At 63.9% G+C, this 20,690-nt stretch overlaps 1 protein-coding gene across 1 annotated transcript; it reads left to right on the plus strand.

Annotated features, from left to right (window-relative positions):
- SIGLEC1 (sialic acid binding Ig like lectin 1) lies at positions 1-20,690 on the plus strand. Its single transcript, XM_074904131.1, has 20 exons — positions 1-48; positions 3,086-3,227; positions 3,612-3,968; positions 4,057-4,353; positions 4,737-5,000; positions 5,751-6,005; positions 6,730-7,029; positions 7,865-8,119; positions 9,421-9,723; positions 10,357-10,611; positions 11,399-11,692; positions 12,269-12,523; positions 13,207-13,512; positions 14,380-14,634; positions 15,647-16,019; positions 16,252-17,045; positions 17,189-17,443; positions 17,806-18,102; positions 18,860-18,959; positions 19,050-20,690. Exons 1-20 carry the CDS (start codon positions 1-3, stop codon positions 19,300-19,302), a joined length of 5,658 nt encoding a protein of 1,885 aa, XP_074760232.1. The 3' UTR covers positions 19,303-20,690.

The following is a 20,690-nucleotide window of genomic DNA, read 5'->3' on the forward strand; positions in this document are numbered from 1 at the left end:
ATGTCACCGCACGGGAACCGGCGTCACCGGAGGCACCGGCACTGCCAGGTAACGCCGCTGCTCCCCGGGGACCTGCGGGGACGGGGACCCCTGGGACAGAGACTGGCCCTGGGGTTCACCCCCGTGGGGCTGGCAGGGTGGCGTGGGGTGGTCGTGGGCCCCTTCCCGTGGGGTGGGACTGAGCAGCCCCCCCGCCCCGCGCAGAGGGTGCTGTCCCAGCCGTGGGGACTGGGGCAGGATTAGTGCCGGGGCAGCCGCAGCGGCGGGGCAGGGTTGGGGTGCAGGGCTTGTCCCCTTCCCTCCCGCAGTGGGAGGGCACAGGCAGCAGGGACGTGGGCTCCCCGGCCCCGAGGAGTGGTGTGGTGGGTGGGAGCACCATGGAGATGGGCATGGGGGGGGGTCCACATCCACCCCTTGTCCTGGGGGGACATTACCCGTGGTCCCCATTTCTGTTGCTCTCTCTGCACTGGGACATGATGGAGACTGAAGAGTCCAACACCAGAAGTTTCCCCTCTTTGTGCTCAGCCCCATTTGTCATATTTCTACACAAATAGGTGATTTTTTACCAAATCTTGAAGAAGTTTGAGGTCTCCCTTGCACTTACCAGCACACGCAGGAGCCCTCGTCCTGCAGACGGGCCGGTGGCAGCCCAGGCTGAGCACAGCTGTGGGCACAGAGGAGACCAGCGCAGGGCCCTTCACCTCTTTTTCCCTGTTTCCCGGTGCACAACATCTAAATATTCTTGCCCAGTTGGTATTAGTTGATAAAGCACAACACGTTCTGCTCCGGCGTGTGCGACGTGGTTGGCGTCGTGCACGTGTGTGCTCCTGCAGGGGCTGCTACAAACGGTTTTGTCGAGAATTTTATAGAAATGTTTTAATTTTGTTGAGTGAACAAGCAGCAGGGCCCCACCACGGGCTGCTGTGTCCCCCCGCCGCAGCATGGGGTGAGTGGGCAGAGGGGTGCTGGAGTCCCCATCCCGGGCCGAGGGTCCCCTTGAGGCCACGCTGCCCCGAAACCGAAACTGGGATAAAACTCGGCAGAAGAAACGAAACTCGGTGTCGGCACAAGTGGGGAGCTGGGGAGTCGACCCCGGCGCTTCCTTCCTCCTTCGTCCAAGCTCAGTGGCCCCCGCTGATCCCACAGGCTATTTCTGTCCCAGGGCAGGAATGGGAGGGGTGACACCCCCCCCCCCCCCCCATGTGCATGATCACCCAGGGACCATTTGACCATTTCATTTGCTTTCGGTGCTTCAGTTTGGCCAAGAAAAGTCCCAGGCAAAACCAAAGCTCTCACGAGGGCTTTGGAGTCTAAAATACCTCCCCAAACCAAATGAGCAGCAAGTAAATTCAAAGCATATGTTGGGGAAAAAAAAAAGGTGTTAGCAAAGTAGCGAGTCACTGTTTGAGGGAGGAAAAGGTTGGCTCAGGGAGTAAAGAGCTGCCTCGTTCAATATGGAAAGATTACTGAGCTGTTTGATAAAGATCTGAGCTGAAATCAAGTAACTGGTTTCCATGATGATAAAAAAAAAAAATCAGAAAAAAAAGAATCTGGTTTATGACAGAATAATTTTTTTTAAATTTCAAAAATAATTTCATCAGTTTGCTTAGGTCCAGAGCTGCAGAAAGCCATTAAGCCTATTAAAAATTGATAAATCCGTAGTTAGAGCTACCCCACGTGAATGTACACCACCAAAAAGCAGAGGCAGAGCCCGGGGGGGGGCACGGGCTGGCCCGGCTCGGGGCCGCGGTCGCTCTGCTCCTCACCACGGCTGCTCTGATCAAAATCAAAACCGTGGAGTCGAAAAATCCATCTCGCCTGCCCCACTCCCAGGATCCTCGTCCCTCTGCCCCGCGGTTCGGCTGCTCCCTCTGCGGCAGCTGGAATACCGGAGCAGCTTTACCACGAGCCCGAGCGCGTCCCTCTGTCCCCTGTCCCCACGTCTGCGCCCCCGCAGACGCTCAGACCCCCCCGGAGCTCGGCCGGCGGCCTCGAGCAGGGCGCTGGGATTTCTGCCTTCGTGGAGATTTCCCGGGGAGCGTTTCTTCAGCAGTACCTCTCCTCCGAATTGCAACATCCACTTGCTTTCCTTTGCCCTCGGTTTCGTTTCCAACCCAGGCTCCGGAGCCGGCATTTGCAGGGCCCCACCCCACGCCGCACACACATTGTCATAAACCATCGAACCCCAGCTTGGAAGGGACCTCAAGGATCATCTGGTCCAACCTCTCTTGAGGTGGCCCAGCACCCTGTCCCGCTGATTCTTAAAAATATCCAACATCGGGGAAACATTTTCTGTGTCAGAACTATTCTTCATTTGCTCGCCGCGTCACGCGGATGCCGCGAGCACATGAATAAGCTCCGTAAACCTTGTCACCTCGCTGCAAAGGCCGGACTAGCTCCTGGAACTCCTGTGAGAGTTTGGAGGGACTGGGGGTCCTCTCTCTCCCCTCCCCAGCCCCGCTGCTCTCTCTTGGAGACCACGCTGCTGCCGCTGGCAGGATTTATGCCCCTCAGTGGGTGGGTTCAGTGTTGGGCCCCTCACCCCAAAAAGGCCATTGAATGACTCGAGCGTGGCCAGAGAAGGGCAACGGAGCTGGGGCAGGGTCTGGAGCACAGGTCTGCTGGGGAGCGGCTGGGGGAACTGGGGGGGTTCAGTCTGGAGCAGAGGAGGCTGAGGGGAGACCTCCTGGCCCTCTGCAACTCCCTGCCAGGAGGGGGCAGAGAGGGGGGATGAGTCTCTGGAGCCAAGGCCCCAGCGCCAGGCCCCGAGGGAATGGCCTCAAGCTGCCCAGGGCAGGGTCAGGCTGGCTCTGAGGAAGGATTTCTGTGCAGAAGGGGCTGTTGGGCGTTGGAATGGGCTGCCCAGGGCAGGGGGGAGTCCCCGGGATCCCTGGGGGGGTTGAAGAGTCGGGCTGAGCCAGCGCTGAGGGATCTGGGGCAGTTGGGAACGGTCAGGGGGAGGGTCATGGTGGGGCTGGAGGAGCTGCAAGGGCTTTTCCAACCCAGATGCTTCTGGGATTCTGTGGATTGAGAACGTGTTGACAGGTGACATATTTCAAGGCCTTTCGTTGCCTCTTCTTGTCAGGGTCCCCTCTGCCAGACGCCGACCACGAAGACCGGCCACCTCCCCACCTCGCAGCACGAGCCGGGGCCCCCCGGCCATGCCCGGGGTGCTGCCATGTCCCTCCCGTGGTGGCTCATCCTCCTCACCAGCCTCGTCCCTCCAGGTACAGTGCCACCGAGGGACCCGCTGCCTCCCATCCCACTTGGATTCCCCCCGGGATGGGTGGGAGGCCTCCACTTCTGCCTGGAGCAATTTTCCCCTTTTTACTAGTTTTTTAGGCCTTTGCTTTTCAAATCCAGCTGTTGCCATGTGTTGTCCAAAAGCACCACCCCCAGATCCAGCTTTTCCGCATCATCTCCCCTTCTCCACCTTGAAATCTTCTCCCTGGGGGGTTTTATTTCCCACCCCCATTCTCACCTCCCTGCCTGCTTAGGCTGCTCAGGAGATGGGACGTGGCCCTGGTGGGTCCCAGGAGGGGAGCGGGGGGCTTGCAGATCACTCATGGCACCCTGACCCCCCTTTTCCCTCTGTCTCCCCTCCAACACAGCCCTCGGCTCGTGGGGGGTCGCCTACCCCAAGTCCCTGTGGGGTGTCAGGGGCTCCTGCGTGATGGTTCCCTGCACCCTGAGTTACCCCGACAACGTGGAGGCCAGCGACGGCATCGTGGCCATCTGGTACAAGGACTACGAGGACCAGAAGGTGCTGGTGTATCACTCGGCAGCCCAGGAGGTGGACGCTCGCTTCAGGGGCCGGGCCCAGCTTTTGGGGGACCCCACCGCTGGCAACTGCACCCTCCTGCTGCGGGGGGTGACGCCGGAGGACAGCGGGCCTTACAGGTTCCGCTTTGAGATCGTCAACGGGGACCGGTGGTCGGCTACGCAGGACGTGGTGCTGAGAGTTTCGGGTGGGTATGGCGGTGAATCCCCCCCAACCCCCCTCCGACTCCCTCCCTGCCCCACGCAGGCATCCCACCCTCTGCTCTCCATCCCCAGACGACCTCGAGCGCCCGAGCACTGCCGCCAGTGAGGAGCAAACCGAGGGGCAAACGGCCACTTTGGAGTGTTCCACCCCCTACGTCTGCCCGCCGGGAGACGTCGCCCTGCGCTGGGAGGGCTACGACCCCCAGGTCTCGGTGGTGGCCGGCCGGCTCCAGCTGGACACAAGCAAGGTCAGCCACCGCCTGACCCTCACCACCTCCTTCTCCTGGAAGGACCACTCCAAAAAGCTGCTCTGCGAAGTCTCGTACGGCTCCAGGAAGGCGGCCGGGGAGGTCGTCCTGCGGGTGAGACGTACGTGGGGTGGCTCCGTGGGGTGGCTGGCTGAGCGCGGCGTGGGGGGACGGGGACACCTCTGCCGCGGCCACACCACCCGCGTCCCCCTCCTGCCACCCACCGCGCCTCCTCCCAGAAAGCCAGAGCAGAGTTTCCTCCTGCTTCTCCCTCCCTCTCCTGTTGCTCTCCATGGCCAGAGCCAACATCGGTCCCGTAAATGAGCTCCGGGGCACATCCTGGCACCCCCCGCCATTCCCACCCCTCTTTGCTGCCAGTGTGGCAGCTTTCCCCCCTTTTTCCAGCCCCCCTTTTCCCCTCACCAAACCCTCAGGCTACGGCAGAGTCCCGCGGTCCTGCCCAGCCTCACCGCTGCCCGCCGCCTCCGTCTGTCCTCCCCGCAGACGCCCCAAAGGACACCTGGGTGTCGGTCAACCCGTCCGCGCAGAACATCCGCGTGGGTGACACGGTGTCCTTCGCCTGCGAGGTGAGCAGCAGCTACCCCCCCATCTCGGCATACCGCTGGTACAAGGACGGGGTGGCCGTGGGCACCGAGCAGATCCTGACCCTCCGGGACGTTCGCCGCGAGGACTATGGGCAGTACCGCTGCGAAGCTGAGAACGCCGTCGGGGCCGGTGCGGCGCCTGCCGTGACGCTCTACATCTTCTGTGAGTGTCAGGGGAGCTTGGCCGGGGGCTGGGGCATCGCTGGAGGAGGAGTGGGGCTGTGGGAATGGGAAAGAGTTTACCCGGTGGGTCTGGCCCAGGGGCTGGCACCGAGGTGGCCAGTACTGGCTGGCAGAAGTTGCTATAAATGCAGAAATTTCTGGTCCAGGAGCCGGCGGCTCCTTTTTGGAGGACTGTGGTGCCTCCATTGGGTCATTCATCCTTTGTCCTTCACGGCGAGCCCCAGAGGACAGGGCAGGGAGAGATTTCCAGCCAAGCCTGGGGAGTGGGGTCCGCTGCGAGGCTTCGCTGCTGGGAGGGGGGTCGTGAGAGCTCGCGGGGATTCGGAGCTGGGGGGGGTCTGTAGGGAGCCAGGACCCTCCATCAGAACAAGCCCCAGTGCCGTCACATCACCTCACCCAGCGGCCTGCCAGTGTTGGAGCCTCATGGGGAGTGTCCCCCACCCCGACTTGGTGCAGGTGGGGCCAGTCTGCTCCCCCAGACCCCCCCGAGCAGCCCGTGAGAGGTGAAGGATGCTGCCTCACCCACCTGTGGCTTTGCATGAGAACCAGACCTTGAACCCCATCTGGCAAAGCGCTGGTGGCAGAGAACAAACCCAGTCACCTCCTGCCTCCATCATCACCCCTGGGGGGCAGAGGGGCACCTGCCTGCCCCCACACTCTGTCCTGTGCTGTGGGGGGGGCTGTTCTGCTGCCTCTGAGCCCATCCTGACCACAGTCCCATCTTTGTTAGCCGCGGAGATCTCGGTGAGCCCCGCGGCCGAGGTGCGGGAGGGGACAGCTGCCACCTTGTCCTGCGACGTCCCTGGCAGGGAGGGCCAAGACCTCAACTACACCTGGTACAAGAACGGTGCCTGGCTCAAGGAGGGCACGGCGCACACCCTGCTCTTCCACCGCGTGGCTGCCAGCGACGCCGGCTACTACTCCTGCAAGGTGACAAACGACCGGGGCAGCGACACGTCCCAGGCCATCACCCTGAGTGTGACATGTGAGTGTGTCCCCACCAGACCAGGGTCCCTTCGTGCCTGGGGCTGTGGAAGTCCCCCTTGTTTTAGACTGGCTCTGAGGAAGGATTTCTGTGCAGAAGGGGCTGTTGGGCGTTGGAATGGGCTGCCCAGGGCAGGGGGGAGTCCCCGGGATCCCTGGAGGGGTTGAAGAGTCGGGCTGAGCCAGCGCTGAGGGATCTGGGGGAGTTGGGAACGGTCAGGGGGAGGGTCACGGTTGGGCTGGAGGAGCTGCAAGGGCTTTTCCAACCCGGATGGTTCTGGGATTCTGTGAGTCAAAACTAAATCTTTGCCCCGAATGCCTTGGGTCCAGCTGAAAGGGAGGTTTCAGCCCTCCTGGGTAGAAGCTGCAACAAATGCAGCGATTTCTGGTCACGAGCCACCTTTGAAGGGGCCGTTCTTGCTGCATCAGCCTGTTCACTGCAGCGTCTCCCACTCCTCCCCTAATCGGTTACACACCATAAACTGCTGGGAGGTTCCTGACCAAGGAGCCAGCGATGATAATAACAGATCAGGAGCGTTTGCAAGTCAAGGGAAAAATAAAATCTCCCTGTGTTTGGCTCTGACCTTTCTGCGAGTAAATTCAACCCACTTACACAAGGGGGAAAGCAGCTCGGCGGAGTGGCCGTGCGGCTCGGTGCCCCGCGTGCAGGTAGCGGTCACAGCACCTGGACCCCCCGAGCTACAGGACCCTCTCCCCTCCCGCAGACCCCCCCCGGCCCCCCACCATCACCCTCTTCCAGGAGACGCAGGGCGGCGGGCTGGCCATCGTCCGCTGCGCCGTGGACAGCCACCCCCCGGCCACCGTGGCCATTTACCGCGACGGCACCTTGCTGGCAGCCAGCGGGTCGCAAGCGGCCCCGCGCCAGCGCTTCGGTGTCACCGTCGCCCGCAACGCCCTGCGGCTGGAGATCCGCGGCGTGGGGCCGGGGGACAGCGGGGAGTACCGCTGCACGGCCGGCAACGCCTACGGCAACGCCAGCGCCGCCAAGCTCTTCGTCGCCCGTGGTGAGTCCCGTTGAACCCCCCCGGGGGTGTGGGGGCTCTTTCTGCAGGGCTGGGATAAGGAGGGGGACGCACACAGCTCTGAGGGCTGGAGGGACCCGCGTGGCATCGGGGGGCTTCGGTGTCGTGGGGGTTATGGGGTGGCTGTGCCCTCTCTGCAGCCCTTCCTCACCTTGGGGGTCAAAGCTGCTGGTGGAGCTGGAGGTGCTCCTGCATTTTGTTTTTTCAAAATGGTGCAAAATCTGTAGTTTGTCCAAAGTGTTTCCTCCCACAAGCCCCTGGTGGTGCGCGGCACCTGGGCACACCGTGGCACAGCACCTGGGCTCCTGCCCCAACCCCTGAGCCCCCCTCCCCACCCTGCGGCTCCACAGCCGCGGAGATTTGGGGTGACAGGGACAGCGGCTGTGGAAAAAGAGAAGAAACCCCCCAAAACCTCATCTAAGAGGAACCTCCCTTAGGATGCCCAAAGAAACCCAAATGGCCCTGAGGGCCCCATTCCAGAGAAAATAAACCCGAGTTTGGGTGCCACAGGGGTGAGCTGTGGCCCGTTTCACGTTGCCCGAGATGTCTCCAAGATGCTGCGGGCGCTCGGAGGGGTGGGGGGAGGCTCAGGAAAGGCCCTGGTTGTCTCTTGTTGTGGGGCTGGGGAGTGTCCCCAGGGAATGTCACCCACCAGAGGCGCAGCCACCGACTCCACGGGCCCCTGCGAGGGAGGGGGGTGCTCAGGTCCCACCTCAGAGGGAAGCTTTGGGCAGACGGAGCCAGGGGAAGGGCGAAGGTTTGCGGCGGAGGTTTCGCCTCCCTCCCCGCCATCACCCCTTTCCCATCCCTCCCCCAGCTGCGGAGCTCCTCATCCAGCCCTCGGCCGAGGTGTGGGAAGGGGCAGCCGTCACCCTGACCTGCCTGGGGGCACGGGGGGGGGCGGAGGAGACCCTCTACACCTGGTACAAGAACGGCAAGCGGCTGCGGGAGAGCTTGACCCCGACGCTGCGCTTCCCCTCCACCCGCGGCGAGGACGCGGGAGCTTTCCAGTGCGGGATCCGGAGCAGCAACGGCAGCGACATGTCGGCGGCCGCCGCGCTCCGAGTGCTCTGTAAGTGCTGCCGGGGGTCTCCCCCCGCTGACAGCTGGGACAGAGAGGGGGGGTCCTGTGTCCGGGCTGTGGGAACCCCTGTGCTACTCTCACCTCAAAGTTTCTCCCATCAGCGCCGGGCATGGCCAAGTGCTGAGTGGAAAAGGCAGAAAATTCCCTTTTATAGGTAAATCTGTGAATCTGGGGGAGGAGAAATTCAGAGAATCCCCAAATTCCCAAGAACCAAAGAGTTTTAGAATGTTCCCAAATTAAATTTGATTTCTCAGTGATAAATGATCCCTGTGAAAAATATATTCTGCTTGGATTTTTGCCTTCCAAGTATTTTCTGTGCTATGAAATAAAAATCTTCCCTGATACCAAACGAAGAAAAACACCATTAGGAAGTTTCAGTCCTGACCAAATGGCATTTCTCTGTAGTGGTGGTAGGAAAAACGCCCAAACCGCTGGGGTCTCTGCAGGTCTGCCCCAGGGTTTGGGGTAGGACTGGACACCTGCACTCGCCCCCTGAGCTCAAGCCAGGTGACAGCAGAGGTGCCTGGGGGTGCAGGTCCCTCGCAGAGACCCTGCAGGTGTGGGACTCTGGGGTTTGGCACCTGGGGGGGTGTGTGGGATGCCCAGGAGCTGCTCCAGTGGCACTGGAAAGCAGGAATCCCTCCAGTTCTTGGGATTCTCCCAAATTTGGGAATCCATCCTGGTCTCACCTCTGCAATTGCGTGGCCGGCAGGGACAGGGAAGGGATCTGAGCCCTGGGCTCGGCACTGGGGAGGCCTCCCATCGGTGGGTGGGTTCAGTTCTGGGCCCCTCACCCCAAAAAGGCCATTGAATGACTCGAGCGTGGCCAGAGAAGGGCAACGGAGCTGGGGCAGGGTCTGGAGCACAGGTCTGCTGGGGAGCGGCTGGGGGAACTGGGGGGGTTCAGTCTGGAGAAGAGGAGGCTGAGGGGAGACCTCCTGGCCCTCTGCAACTCCCTGCCAGGAGGGGGCAGAGAGGGGGGATGAGTCTCTGGAGCCAAGGCCCCAGCGCCAGGCCCCGAGGGAATGGCCTCAAGCTGCCCAGGGCAGGGTCAGGCTGGCTCTGAGGAAGGATTTCTGTGCAGAAGGGGCTGTTGGGCGTTGGAATGGGCTGCCCAGGGCAGGGGGGAGTCCCCGGGATCCCTGGAGGGGTTGAAGAGTCGGGCTGAGCCAGCGCTGAGGGATCTGGGGGAGTTGGGAACGGTCAGGGGGAGGGTCATGGTGGGGCTGGAGGAGCTGCAAGGGCTTTTCCAACCCAGACGGTTCTGGGATTCTGTTTGGACCCTGCAGTCCCACCCAGGCAGCCGGTGCTGAGCTCCTTCCTGCAGAGCCAGGGCAGGCGCCTGGGTGTCATCCAGTGCACCGTTGAGAGTGACCCGGAGGCCAACCTGACCCTATGGAGGGGACCAGAAGTGATTGCCTGCACGAGGGGCTGCCCCCCAGCCCCCAGCCCCCGGCTCCGTGCCACCTCAGCCTACAACAGCTTGAAAGTGGAGATCCAGGATGTGGTGCTGGAGGATGAAGGGACCTACCGGTGCCAGGCCGGGAACGCACAAGGCAACGCCAGCGCGGCCGTGGACTTCAAGGCTGAGAGTGAGCGCGGGGTGGGGAGGTGGGGGGCAGGATGGAGCCCCACAGCATCTGGGAAAACCCTGGGAGAGGGGAGGGAATCCCAGGGAAGGAGATGAGCTCAGAAGAGCAAGGGTGATGGGAGCAGAGGGGTGGGATGAACAGAAATGGGCCACATGCCTGTGAAATCTCCAAAGAGGTGCTGTGTCCAGGTCACCTGGTGCTAGGGTGGAGCGTGAGTGGGGTTAAACTGGGGGCTGCGACAGGAGGGGGCTGTGCCAGCCCCTCCAACCTCTCTGGGTGGGTTTGGAGGGCTCCTCGTGGCCCTTCCAGCTCCTGGGGGGGGTTTCCCTGCTGACCCCGGTCTCTGTGACCTCGGGTGCTGAGCAAAACGCTGCTGAGGGAGTTCCCACAAGACCCACCCTGTCGGTATATCGTCCCTGGGATAGTGAGGCCCTGGGGGGCCGGTAGGCCACCACCACGGGGCTGGAGCTCAGAGCTGTCCCTGTCATGGTGTTGCAGGACCAGTCGGCATTTGCCTTCTGGAATGGCCACAAAGTCACTTGCTACCTGGCCGGCCTGGGGAGGGGTTTTGCCGAGGTGGTGCTGGTCCTGTGTTCATGCCAGAGCCCATTTGCCTCCCTCCTCTCCCTGTAGCCGCCAGCGTTGTCGTGGCTCCATCCTCCCACGTGCTGGAAGGCCACGCTGCCAACCTGACCTGTCAGCTGAGCAGCGACGCCCCGGCTCTGCCCAACTTCACCTGGTACCGAAACGGGCAGCAGCTGGCCCAGGGCTCAGCCTCCTCTTTGGTCTTCGGGCGAGTGGCCAGCACGGACGCGGGTCTGTACCGCTGCAGAGCCAGCACCGAGGGCAGCAGCCGGAGCTCCCCTGATGTCCTCCTGGACGTGCTGTGTACGTAGGGGCTGCGGGGGGGATGCGGGCTTCGTTATTATACTGGATGTGTAGCTTACGTCCATGGAAGGGTGCCCGCCCCTGCTGACCTGCGTGGCGCTGGGCAGAGCAGACGTGGGTGCACGTGTGGGGCTTTGAGCACGTGTGTGTGTCCTGCGGCTTCCTCCCGTGGGCAGCTGTGCTGCTGTCTGTGGCATCTTTGCTTTCCTACCGAGTAAACACGCGTTTAATGTTTGCACGGGCATGTGAACCTGCAGCCGCAAAGCTTCTAGACGTTTGAGGGACACACTGTGGTATAGGACACCCCGAAAAGCCATGAAGGTGGTGCTGTGGGTGGGGACAAGGTGGCCCCCCTGGGGATGGCGTGGTCCCCCTGGGTGTGGGCAGGGCCCTGGCCAGCAGAGATGAGGACATAAGACCTTCCCTTCCCTTCCCTTCCCTTCCCTTCCCTTCCCTTCCCTTCCCTTCCCTTCCCTTCCCTTCCCTTCCCTCTCTTTTTCCCCCTCTTCCTCTTCCTCTTCCTCTTCCTCTTCCTCTTCCTCTTCCTCTTCCTCTTCCTCTTCCTCTTCCTCTTCCTTTTCCTTCTCCTTTTCCTTCTCCTTCCCCTTCCCCTTCTCCTCTTTCTCCTCCTTCTCCTTCTCCTTCTCCTTCTCCTTCTCCTTCTCCTTCTCCTTCTCCTTCTCCTTCTCCTTCTCCTTCTCCTTCTCCCTCCCATCCCCTTCCCCTTCCCCTTCCTCCCATGTTGGGCTCCAAGAGTTACAGGACCCCACTTCTCTCCCCTGCCCAGACCCCCCGCGGGACCCCCGCTTGACGGCCTTCCTGGAGACAGAGAGAGGCCGCCTGGCCATCTTCCAGTGCTCGGTGGCCAGCAACCCTCCCGCCCAGCTAGCCCTGCACCGGGGCGAGGAGCTGGTGGCCACCGGCGAGGCAGGGAGCAGCCCACGGGTCAGCGTCTCGGCCACCCCCAACGCCCTCAGGGTGGAGATCCGTGAGGTGACACCGGCCGATGACGGCAGCTACTGCTGCACCGCCACCAACGCGCACGGCACGGCGGCCCGACGCCTGGACTTCCGCGTGCAGGGTGGGGACCGCGCACGGCACCGCGCTTACACCCGTGCCGGGGGGATGTTTCTGGCTGTGGGTGGGCACCAGTGCCTAACCAGCACCCCCACCCTCTCACCTCTGCGCCCAGAGCCTGGGGTGGGGCAGCACCCCAGTTACCGGGCCGGGGGGTAACAGGAATCCCCGACTGAATTAATTTTTTGGGTGGGGATGTGGCCTGGATCGATCCGAATGTGTCTCCGTGTGGGTGTCCATGTGGGAGCTGGGGTTTGTGCACCCACCCAGCGCCACTGGGTCCCACCTAGGCTCCGGGTGCTGCTCTTGGGGTGCCAGCTCAGCCCCCCCACCCCACCAGGCACCTGATTTCAAACCCTTCTTGGGCACCGCACGGGATGGAGTTGGGGGGTCGGGGCAGCTAACGGGGACAGCGAGCGACACGTTTTCTTAAAAATAAATTCTAGTGCCAGCCCCGGGGTTGCAGGGTCAGAACAAGAGCCCCAAGACGTGCACCATGGGAGGGCTGGGGGGGTGGTTTCTGTCCTCGGCGGTGCCATGGTGCCCTCTGAGCTGGCAGCGTCCCCTCCCCGTTCTCCAGCCGCCCGCGTCATCATCTCGCCCTCCGCTGCGGTGCGGGAAGGAGACGACGTCTCGCTGACGTGCCAAGTGGCGGGAGAGCGGCCGGACGACACCGTCTACACCTGGTACAAGGACAGCGAACGGCTCCGGGAGAGCCCCGACAACGTCCTCCAGCTCCCCCGCGTCACCAGCGCGGCCACCGGCTCCTACCACTGCCGAGCCCGCGGCCCCGCGTCGACCAGCGTCTCCCCGGCCGTCGCCCTGCGCGTCTCCTGTGAGTGGGAATTTGCTGAGGGACCCTCCTGGGAATCGAGGCCGGGGTTGGGGGGCAGGGGGAGCGGGGTGCTGGGGGTGGGACGGAGCCGTGTTCCGCACACAGGAGGAGGCTGCGTTTGATGGAGAGCTCTGGGGGGTTTGTAAACCGTGCTCTTCAAGGTCTTTTCTAACCTAAACGGAGATTCTGTGATTCTGTAACGAAGCGTCTTCTGCCCTTAGGAAAGTGTTAAAAGTGGGAAGTTTCTGGGGGTGTATCCTGGATAGATCCCTGCTCTGAATAAACCCCACCCTGGGTGGTCACGGCGCCCCTCAAGCAGAATTTCCTGAGGAGAAGTGACGGGGCTGCCCCACGTCTCCCCTGCCCACTGTGTGGAAAAAAAAAGGGGGAAAAAAAGCCATAACAAGGGTTTTGGTTCTGTTCAAACGACAGGTTTGAGCTCAGCTGAAACCACCCAAGTTTCAAGTCTTCACTTTATGAGAAATATCTTTTTGGGACAGAGGGAAAATCAGGGAGAGGCTTTGCTGCCGCCTTGGTGCCAGGAGCCACCACAAACCCCTCGGGGTGCCCGAGGAGCTGGGGAGGGTGACACAACCCTGGGGCGAGGGGCTGGGAGCGGGGGCCAGGCTCTGGGTGCAGCCTCGGGCGTTCCTGGGGGTCCCTGTAACATCTTGTCTGGGCAGATCCTCCCCGCGCGCCGGTGCTGACGTCCTTCCTGGAGACCCCCGAGGGGCAGCGGGGTGTCCTGCGGTGCACGGTGGACAGCAGCCCGCCGGCAGAGCTGGCTCTCTTCAAGGACCGGGTGCTGGTGGCTTCGACGGCGGCGTCACCCCGTGTCACCACCCCGCCGCGGGTCACCGTCACCTCGGGCCTCAACGTGCTGCGGGTCAGCATCGGCCCCGTGCTGCTGGAGGACGAAGGGGAGTACGTGTGCTCCGCCGGCAACACCCTCGGCAACGCCAGCGCCGCGGCCAACTTCACGGCGGGCGGTGAGGGACGGGGCTCGGCGCTGCCACCGGGGACGGGCGGGGGGTGACAGGGAGGGAGGGAGCTGGAGCAGAGGAGGCTGAGGGGAGACCTCCCGGCCCTCTGCAACTCCCTGCCAGGAGCGGGCAGAGAGGGGGATGAGTCTCTGGAGCCAAGGCCCCAGCGCCAGGCCCCGAGGGAATGGCCTCAAGCTGCCCAGGGCAGGGTCAGGCTGGCTCTGAGGAAGGATTTCTGTGCAGAAGGGGCTGTTGGGCGTTGGAATGGGCTGCCCAGGGCAGGGGGGAGTCCCCGGGATCCCTGGAGGGGTTGAAGAGTCGGGCTGAGCCAGCGCTGAGGGATCTGGGGGAGTTGGGAACGGTCAGGGGGAGGGTCATGGTGGGGCTGGAGGAGCTGCAAGGGCTTTTCCAACCTCCATGGATCTGGGATTCTTTGAGCCACTGGGACTGGGGAGGAGCAGAACTGGGGAGCACTGGAGGCGGGGGGTACGGCGAAGGGGTGAAGGAGAGCGAGGCTGAAGGATGCTCATGGGGAAGGGAAGGCAGGGGTAAGCTGAAGTAGGGTGGGCAGCATGGAGACAGTGAGGAAAGGGAGGAAGATGAGGGTTTAGGAGGGTTATGCCACAGGAGAGCCACGTGATCCCCCCCGCACCCAGAATGACAGTATCACCCGTGCGGGAACTGCAGCTTTTCTTGGAGGACTGACTTTGCTGTGTCCATCCATGTGACCACCACGGGGACGGGGAGGGCTGGCGGGGAGGGAGCGGGCCGTGGCATCTCCACGGAATGAGCCCCAAACTACATCCCGGATGGGACCAGCACGTCCCACCGCCCCTCCATCGCCTCCAACTCACCCCGAGCATCACCCCGCAGCTGCCAGGCTCTGGATCTCCCCCTCCCCGGACGTGCGCGAGGGTGACGCCGTCAACCTGAGGTGCGTGGTGCAGAGCGGCGGCGGGGAAGCGCTGAGCTACGCCTGGTACAAGAACGGGCTCTGGCTCGGCAGCGGCCCCGCGCCGGCCCTCGCCATCCCCCGCGTCGCTGCCGCCGACGCCGCTTCCTACCGCTGCGCCGTGAGGACCCCGACACGCACCCGCAGCTCTGCCCCCGCCACCCTCAACGTCCTCTGTGAGTCCCCAGGGCGTGGGGGGGGGCTTCATGCCCCAGCCGGGGGGGTCCCCAGAACCCACCCGGGGCAGGGAGGATCCTCAGGGTGTCACTTGTCCCTTGGGCCCTTCAGCTGGGGGAACCCTCCTGAGGGCATGGTCTGGGGGGGGGGTGGGAGGTAGCAAGGCCTGGCTTAGACTTTAGGAGGAGGGGCTGAATAAATTTAGCGCGTGTCCCAGGGGATAAGTAACCCCGGCTTTATACCCCAGCAAGCAGCCCCACGTCGCCTGCAGAAGGTTCCAGAGAAGCCTCTCCAAGCGCCCCGAGTTTGTCCTGACGCTTTGTACCAAACTGAAACAGAAAAATCTTTGGCTTTCAGAAAACATTTCAGGGGCTTTTTTAATTTTTTTTTTTTTGCCTGATTTGGAAAATGAAAGCCAGACTTTGTTTAAAAAAAGACGTGCAAAAAGCCATGTAGTTGCAAAGCAGAATGCAAGACATTTTTTTTTCCTCCCTTTTTATTAGAAAAAGACAGCTCTAACTTATAAATCTGCTGCGAGGAGTGAGGGCGGAGGAGAACTCCTGGAAACGTCTTCCAGAGAGCCCGAGACGCCGGCAACAAAGCCGTTGCTTCCCTCCCTCCTCCAGATTTTGGATGGGGAATGTTGGGTGGATGCTGCTAAAATATCTTGGCATTATGGGCCAAGAGCTGCGCTGCCTTCGCACCAGCCTCGCTGCGGGGGTTTGCCTCAGTTTGACAAAGGGCAAAGGGTGTATTTTATCAAGGCCGGAGCACCCAGCTGGGCCAGCAGGTTAGAACCGAGCTTAGAAATGAGCCCACGGCCTGGGTTTTGGTGGTGGTGTAACTGGAGGCGACGGCGGATGCTGGGGGGAAGCAGCGTGCTGCTCCTGCGCTGAACCTGGCAGCGGAGCGTCCCCCCGCCAGCCCCCAGCCCTTCCTGGGGATGCTGCGACTCGCTGAGACGTTGCTTATCCAACACCCCCCCCGCCCCCGTCCTTTCCCTTCCCGCAGACCCCCCCCGGAACCTGGAGATGAAGGCTTTCCTGCAGAGCGGCGAGGGGACCGCAGTCATCCTCCTCTGCACCGTGGAGAGCAACCCCCCGTCCGAGCTCACCCTGCTCAAGGGGGGACAACCGGTGGCCTCCAGCCCCCCCGCGGGGAATGAGCAGCCCGGGCAGGGCAGCCTCATCGCCCCCCCTCCCAACGCGCTGCGGCTGGAGCTCCGCGAGGCCTCCGAGGAAGACGAGGGCGAGTACGAGTGCCGGGCTCGTAGCCCCCTGGGCAGCGCCCGCACCTCCCTGCCCCTCCGTGTGCGGGGTGAGTCCGGGGGGGGGACACGCGGGGCTGGGGGCATCGAGGGGTGTCGGGATGGGACCCACCCCACGCACCCACCCCACTAGAAGGGGGACGGGGGCTTCAGAGCTGGGAAAAGGCTTTTCCCGGGGGGACGTGGCGGTGAGGCCCAGCATCACCCCCTGTCCCCAGCTGTCACCGTGGTGGTGCGACCCTCAGCCGAGGTGCCCGAGGGGACCGAGGTGACGTTGAGCTGCCGGGACGTGGGTGCCCCCCTGGGCACCGTCTATAGCTGGTACAAGAACGGGCGGTGGCTGACCGAGGGGCTCGACGCCTTCCTCATCCTCCCCGCTGCTCGGCGCACGGATGCGGGTGCCTACGCCTGCCAGGCGGGGAGGGGGCTGCGGGGCCGCCGGGCCCCCCCCGCCGCCCTCAGGGTGCTCTGTGAGTGAGGGGCGGCTGCGTTTTGGGAGGGGGGGGGAGACACCCGCACACCACACCCCAGATTCTTGCTGGCAAAGGGGGGCCCAAGGGCAGCCCGGGAGGGATGTCACTGTCGCAGAGCTGCGGTCTATGTCGCCACCTGGTGACATCCCGCGACAGGCAGCACAGCCCCTGGTCTGGGGGGGTTGGGGGGTGTGTCCCAGGCTCTCTCAGGCCTCGTATCGCGCCCCTCGTCCCCCCAGTTCATCCAGCAGCCAACGCGTCACGCCCCGAACCCCACGGGAGGGGTGGTCCCTTGCCCCCAGAGCTGTTTGGGGGTACGGGGGTGGGCTGGTGGGGTGTGGGGGGGGAAACGTCATCGCTGTCCTTGCAGATGCACCCCAGGAGCCGTCCTTCATCTCCCTGGTGGAGCCCCGGGGGGGGCAGCAGGCCGTCCTGCTCTGCACCGCCGACAGCTTCCCACCCTCCGACATCGCCCTGCGCCGGGGGCCCGGCCACGCGCCCTTGGCCTCCACGTGGGGCCCGGGGGATCCCCGCTTCACCGTCCAGGCGGCCCCCAACTCCCTGCGGGTGGGGATGGGGGGGCTGGAGCCGCGGGACGCGGGGCTCTACGTCTGCTCGGCCAACAACAGCTTCGGCGCCGCGTCCTCGTCCCTGCGCCTGGACGCGGGAGGTGAGGGTGGCCCCGAGCTGCAGCGAGCCCCGTGTCGGGGGCCGGGTGGGCCCTTCCTGCGTGGCTTTTGGGGGTCTTCTGGGCAGCGTTGGGGATGGTGTTTTCCCACGGGCACCCCCTGACGTCCCAGCCTCCCTCCTCAGGGGTCACAGTCACGGTTGAGCCCTCGGCAGACGTCCCCGAAGGCGCCACAGCCACCGTGACCTGCTCGGCCGTCCCGTGGGTGGGCGAAGAGGCCAACTACACCTGGTACAAGAACAGCCGGTGGCTACGGGAGGGACCGGCCCGTTCCCTCGTCCTCCCCAGCGTCTCCAGCGCCGACACCGGCTCCTACCGCTGCCTGGCGAGCGGGACGCGGGGCAGTGCCACCTCGGCCCCGCTCAGCCTCCGCGTGCTCTGTGAGTGTCCCCCGGCCCCGCGGGACAGGCCCCCGGCACGCAGCCTGGCCGCACGGCCTTCCTCCTCTTCTTCCTCCTCCTCTCCCTGCCCCGCTCCTCTCCGGGGAAGGGGACACCGGGGTTCTGTCGAGCAGTGGCTGCAGAAACCCCTCGAAATTCAGATTTAAAGCCAACATGCTCAGAGCTGAGGGGGGACTCTCCAGCTGGGGGGGGGAAGAGAAGGGGTGGAAGGGGTGTGAATCGCCCAACAGATCCCACCTGGGGGGATGGGTGTGTTAAGCAGCCCTCGGCAAGCAGCCGGGCCAGCATTTGAGGGGCTCCCACGCCACGGCCCGTCGCCAGCCCCCGTCTCCCCCACACAGACCCCCCCCGGGACGTCTCCGTCAGCACCTTCCTGGAGAACCGCAGCGGGCGGGTGGGCATCGTGCTCTGCACGGCCGATAGCCACCCGGCTTCCGCCATCGCCCTGTACCGCCGCGGCCAGCTCCTGGCCTCCAGCCTGGCCCCGGCCACCGCGCCGGGGGTCCGCGCCTCCCCCTCCCACAACACCCTCCGGCTGGAGCTCGGCGCTGTGGGGCCGGAGGACGCGGGGGAATACGTCTGCGTGGCCGGCAACCCCCTGGGCAACGCCACGGCCAGCGCCTACTTTGATGTGCACAGTAAGTGGGGTGTCCCCCCACACACACCCCGGAACCCCGGGGTGCTCTGCCGGGGGCAGTGGGACTCGGCAGGGAGACAAAATTGTGCCAGAAAAATTATTTTAGAGCAGCGGGGGTGACTGGCAGAAGTGAGTTGAATCAGCCACAAGTCTTTAGGGGGGGGGGAAAGAGAATTTTATGATGAGAACTGGGTATTTCCTCTCAAGGAGATTTTCTCCCGAAGGATCCCTGGTTGTTTTTTATGAAAGGGCTAAAAAAAGCCCCCAGAAGTAGAAAATTGAGATGGGTCCTGCCAGAATGGTCAAAAAAGTGAAGAGGAACCGGCTCGGGTTGGGCAGCGCTCGTCGCTCCGCTGGGGGACTCCCGGGTGCCGACAGGGGACAGGACACCGTCCAGCCCCGGGGTGGCACCCAGAAACGTGGGCAGGGGGGGCGAGTGTCCCTGCCTGGTCCCCGTGGGGTCCCCGTGACCCCCCCGTGCTGTGTCCTCCAGCCACCGACTGCCCCCCCCAGCCGCTGGGACCTGGCAGTGGTGCCCAGGGGTGTCCCCAACCCCCGGGTCCCCTTCACCCACCTCAGCGCACCCCGAGTTCTTGGGAGGGGGGTCCCACGTACACTGGCCCCACACCAGGACCACGCCACGGCTGGGCGAGTTGTGTGTCCCCCCCCCGCCACCACGGGGCTCCCCAAAACCTCCCCCGGTCGCACGGAGCCGGCAGCCCTGGCGGGGATCTGCCCCGGCTCCCCTCACCCCGCAGCTCTCACCCACCTCCTGGCCTTCACCGTCCTGGCCGGGCTGCTCCTGGCCGTGATCTGCGTGGCCACGCTGGCCCTCCTGGCTCTGAAGATGTGGCCCAGGTAACGTCCCCGGCTGGGATGGGGACGGGGCGGGGGGACACGGACCCACGGCGGGGACTGGGGGTGGCATCTCCCTCTCCTCCCATCCAGGATAAGGAAGTTTGGGGGCTGGTCCGGTGCCGAGGACACCTTGGAGCTGAGGAACAAACAGGAGCAAGCGCAGGTGGGGACCTTGGTGGGGCCAGATTTGAGCCACCCCCCCTCGCTGAGCTCTGGGGGATCCCCACAGGGGGCACAGGGGGACGTGGGTCTGGCCCAGCCAGGGAAAGGGCCGGAATCGTCCCTCATGGGGTCACCCCAGGGGGGCTTCCCAGCGCACAGGGGTGCCCACCCCTCCGGGTGATGCCCTGGGGGCACCCCAGCCCCCCACCAGCCCCAAACTTTTTCCAGGTGGATGGATCTTCCTAAAAGGGTGTTCCTTTGGCCCCGGAGCGACTAACAGATGGTGCAGGAAGCCCTGACCTGGCAGGATCCAGGCAGCCACCGCGCTGGGGATAACCCAGCCCCACCTCCGGCCCCTTCCGGCCTCCCCTGTCCCTCTCTTGTCCCCCCGTGTCCCCTCGTCCCTCCCCGCCATGGTTGTTGTTCTCACGCCGGGCACCGTTTGCACTCACCGCTGCGTGTGCCAGGCACCGGCAGGCTGTGACGGCTCGGAGCTGCTCTCCAGCAGCAAAACCCCAGAAAAAAAATTTTAAAAAAATTTCAAAAATCTCCCAGTGGCAGCCGCAAGCTTGGGGACCGTCCTCCTGTCCCCCCACACAGCCACCGCTGCCGTGTGCCAGGGCCTCCCTCGGTGCTATTTTCCCCTCTGGCAATAGAACCCGGGACGACACGCGGCCGGTGTCCCTCGGGATGAGCTGGGAAGGGTTTGTCACCCCGCGCTGGGAAGGGTGACGAGCCGGAGGGACGGGCAGGGCTGGTCCTCCTGGGGACTCCCTGGGGCTGGCGTGTGATTTCTCCCCACGTTATCCCCCCAAAACCGCTCCACGGCCGCTGCGGAGCGACAGCCGGCAGGACATGATGCTCGGAGACAGCCCATGGTCCCAGCACCCCATCTCCCTGTCAGAGTGTCTGTCAACCCCTTGGACGGGAGGACAAAGGTGTCCCCAGGCCAGACGTGTCCCCTCGGTGCCCCAGAAGAGGCAGGGGACGAGGATCCCCGTTCTGTCAGCTCCGTGCTGGGGCTGGGGGCTGCGGGAGGGTTCTGTCAGCAGAAGTCACAGCCCCTGGTCCCCTCCTGGCCCACTGCCATCAGATGTCACCCTGCGGCCACCTCGCTGTCACCCTGCAGCCACCTCGCTGGCTTGGTGCTTTGGGGGTTGGAGCTGGAGCCTCCCGAGCAGGGCACGGGGGCTCGGGGACGATGCTCTTCTCCGATGGGAGCTTAACCCCCCCTTATCCACCTTTTCGTGCACCCCAGCAGCGTTCTGCCATTCCGGGAGAGGCAGCCACCCCCAGCACTAGCCAGCCACCCCCCCCACTAGCCAGTACTCCGCTGTGCTCAAATTTACTGACCCACCGGCCCTATTTCCAGCTCCGCTGCAGCTCCCGGTGTCACCAGCGGGAGGGAGGGCCCGTGGGGCAGGAGGGTCCCAGGGGGGTGGGGTGGGGGGACAGCAGAGCTCCGGGGCAGGACCCGCAGTGTCCCCCCGTGTCCGTGCCCCCTGCTCAGCTGGTGGGGGCCTGTGCGGGGGGAGGCTGTCCCCAGCCCCATCCCTGTCCCCATCCCTG

The sequence above is a fragment of the Athene noctua genome, chromosome 4, assembly GCF_965140245.1.
Source record: "Athene noctua chromosome 4, bAthNoc1.hap1.1, whole genome shotgun sequence".
Taxonomy (NCBI): Eukaryota; Metazoa; Chordata; class Aves; order Strigiformes; family Strigidae; genus Athene; species Athene noctua.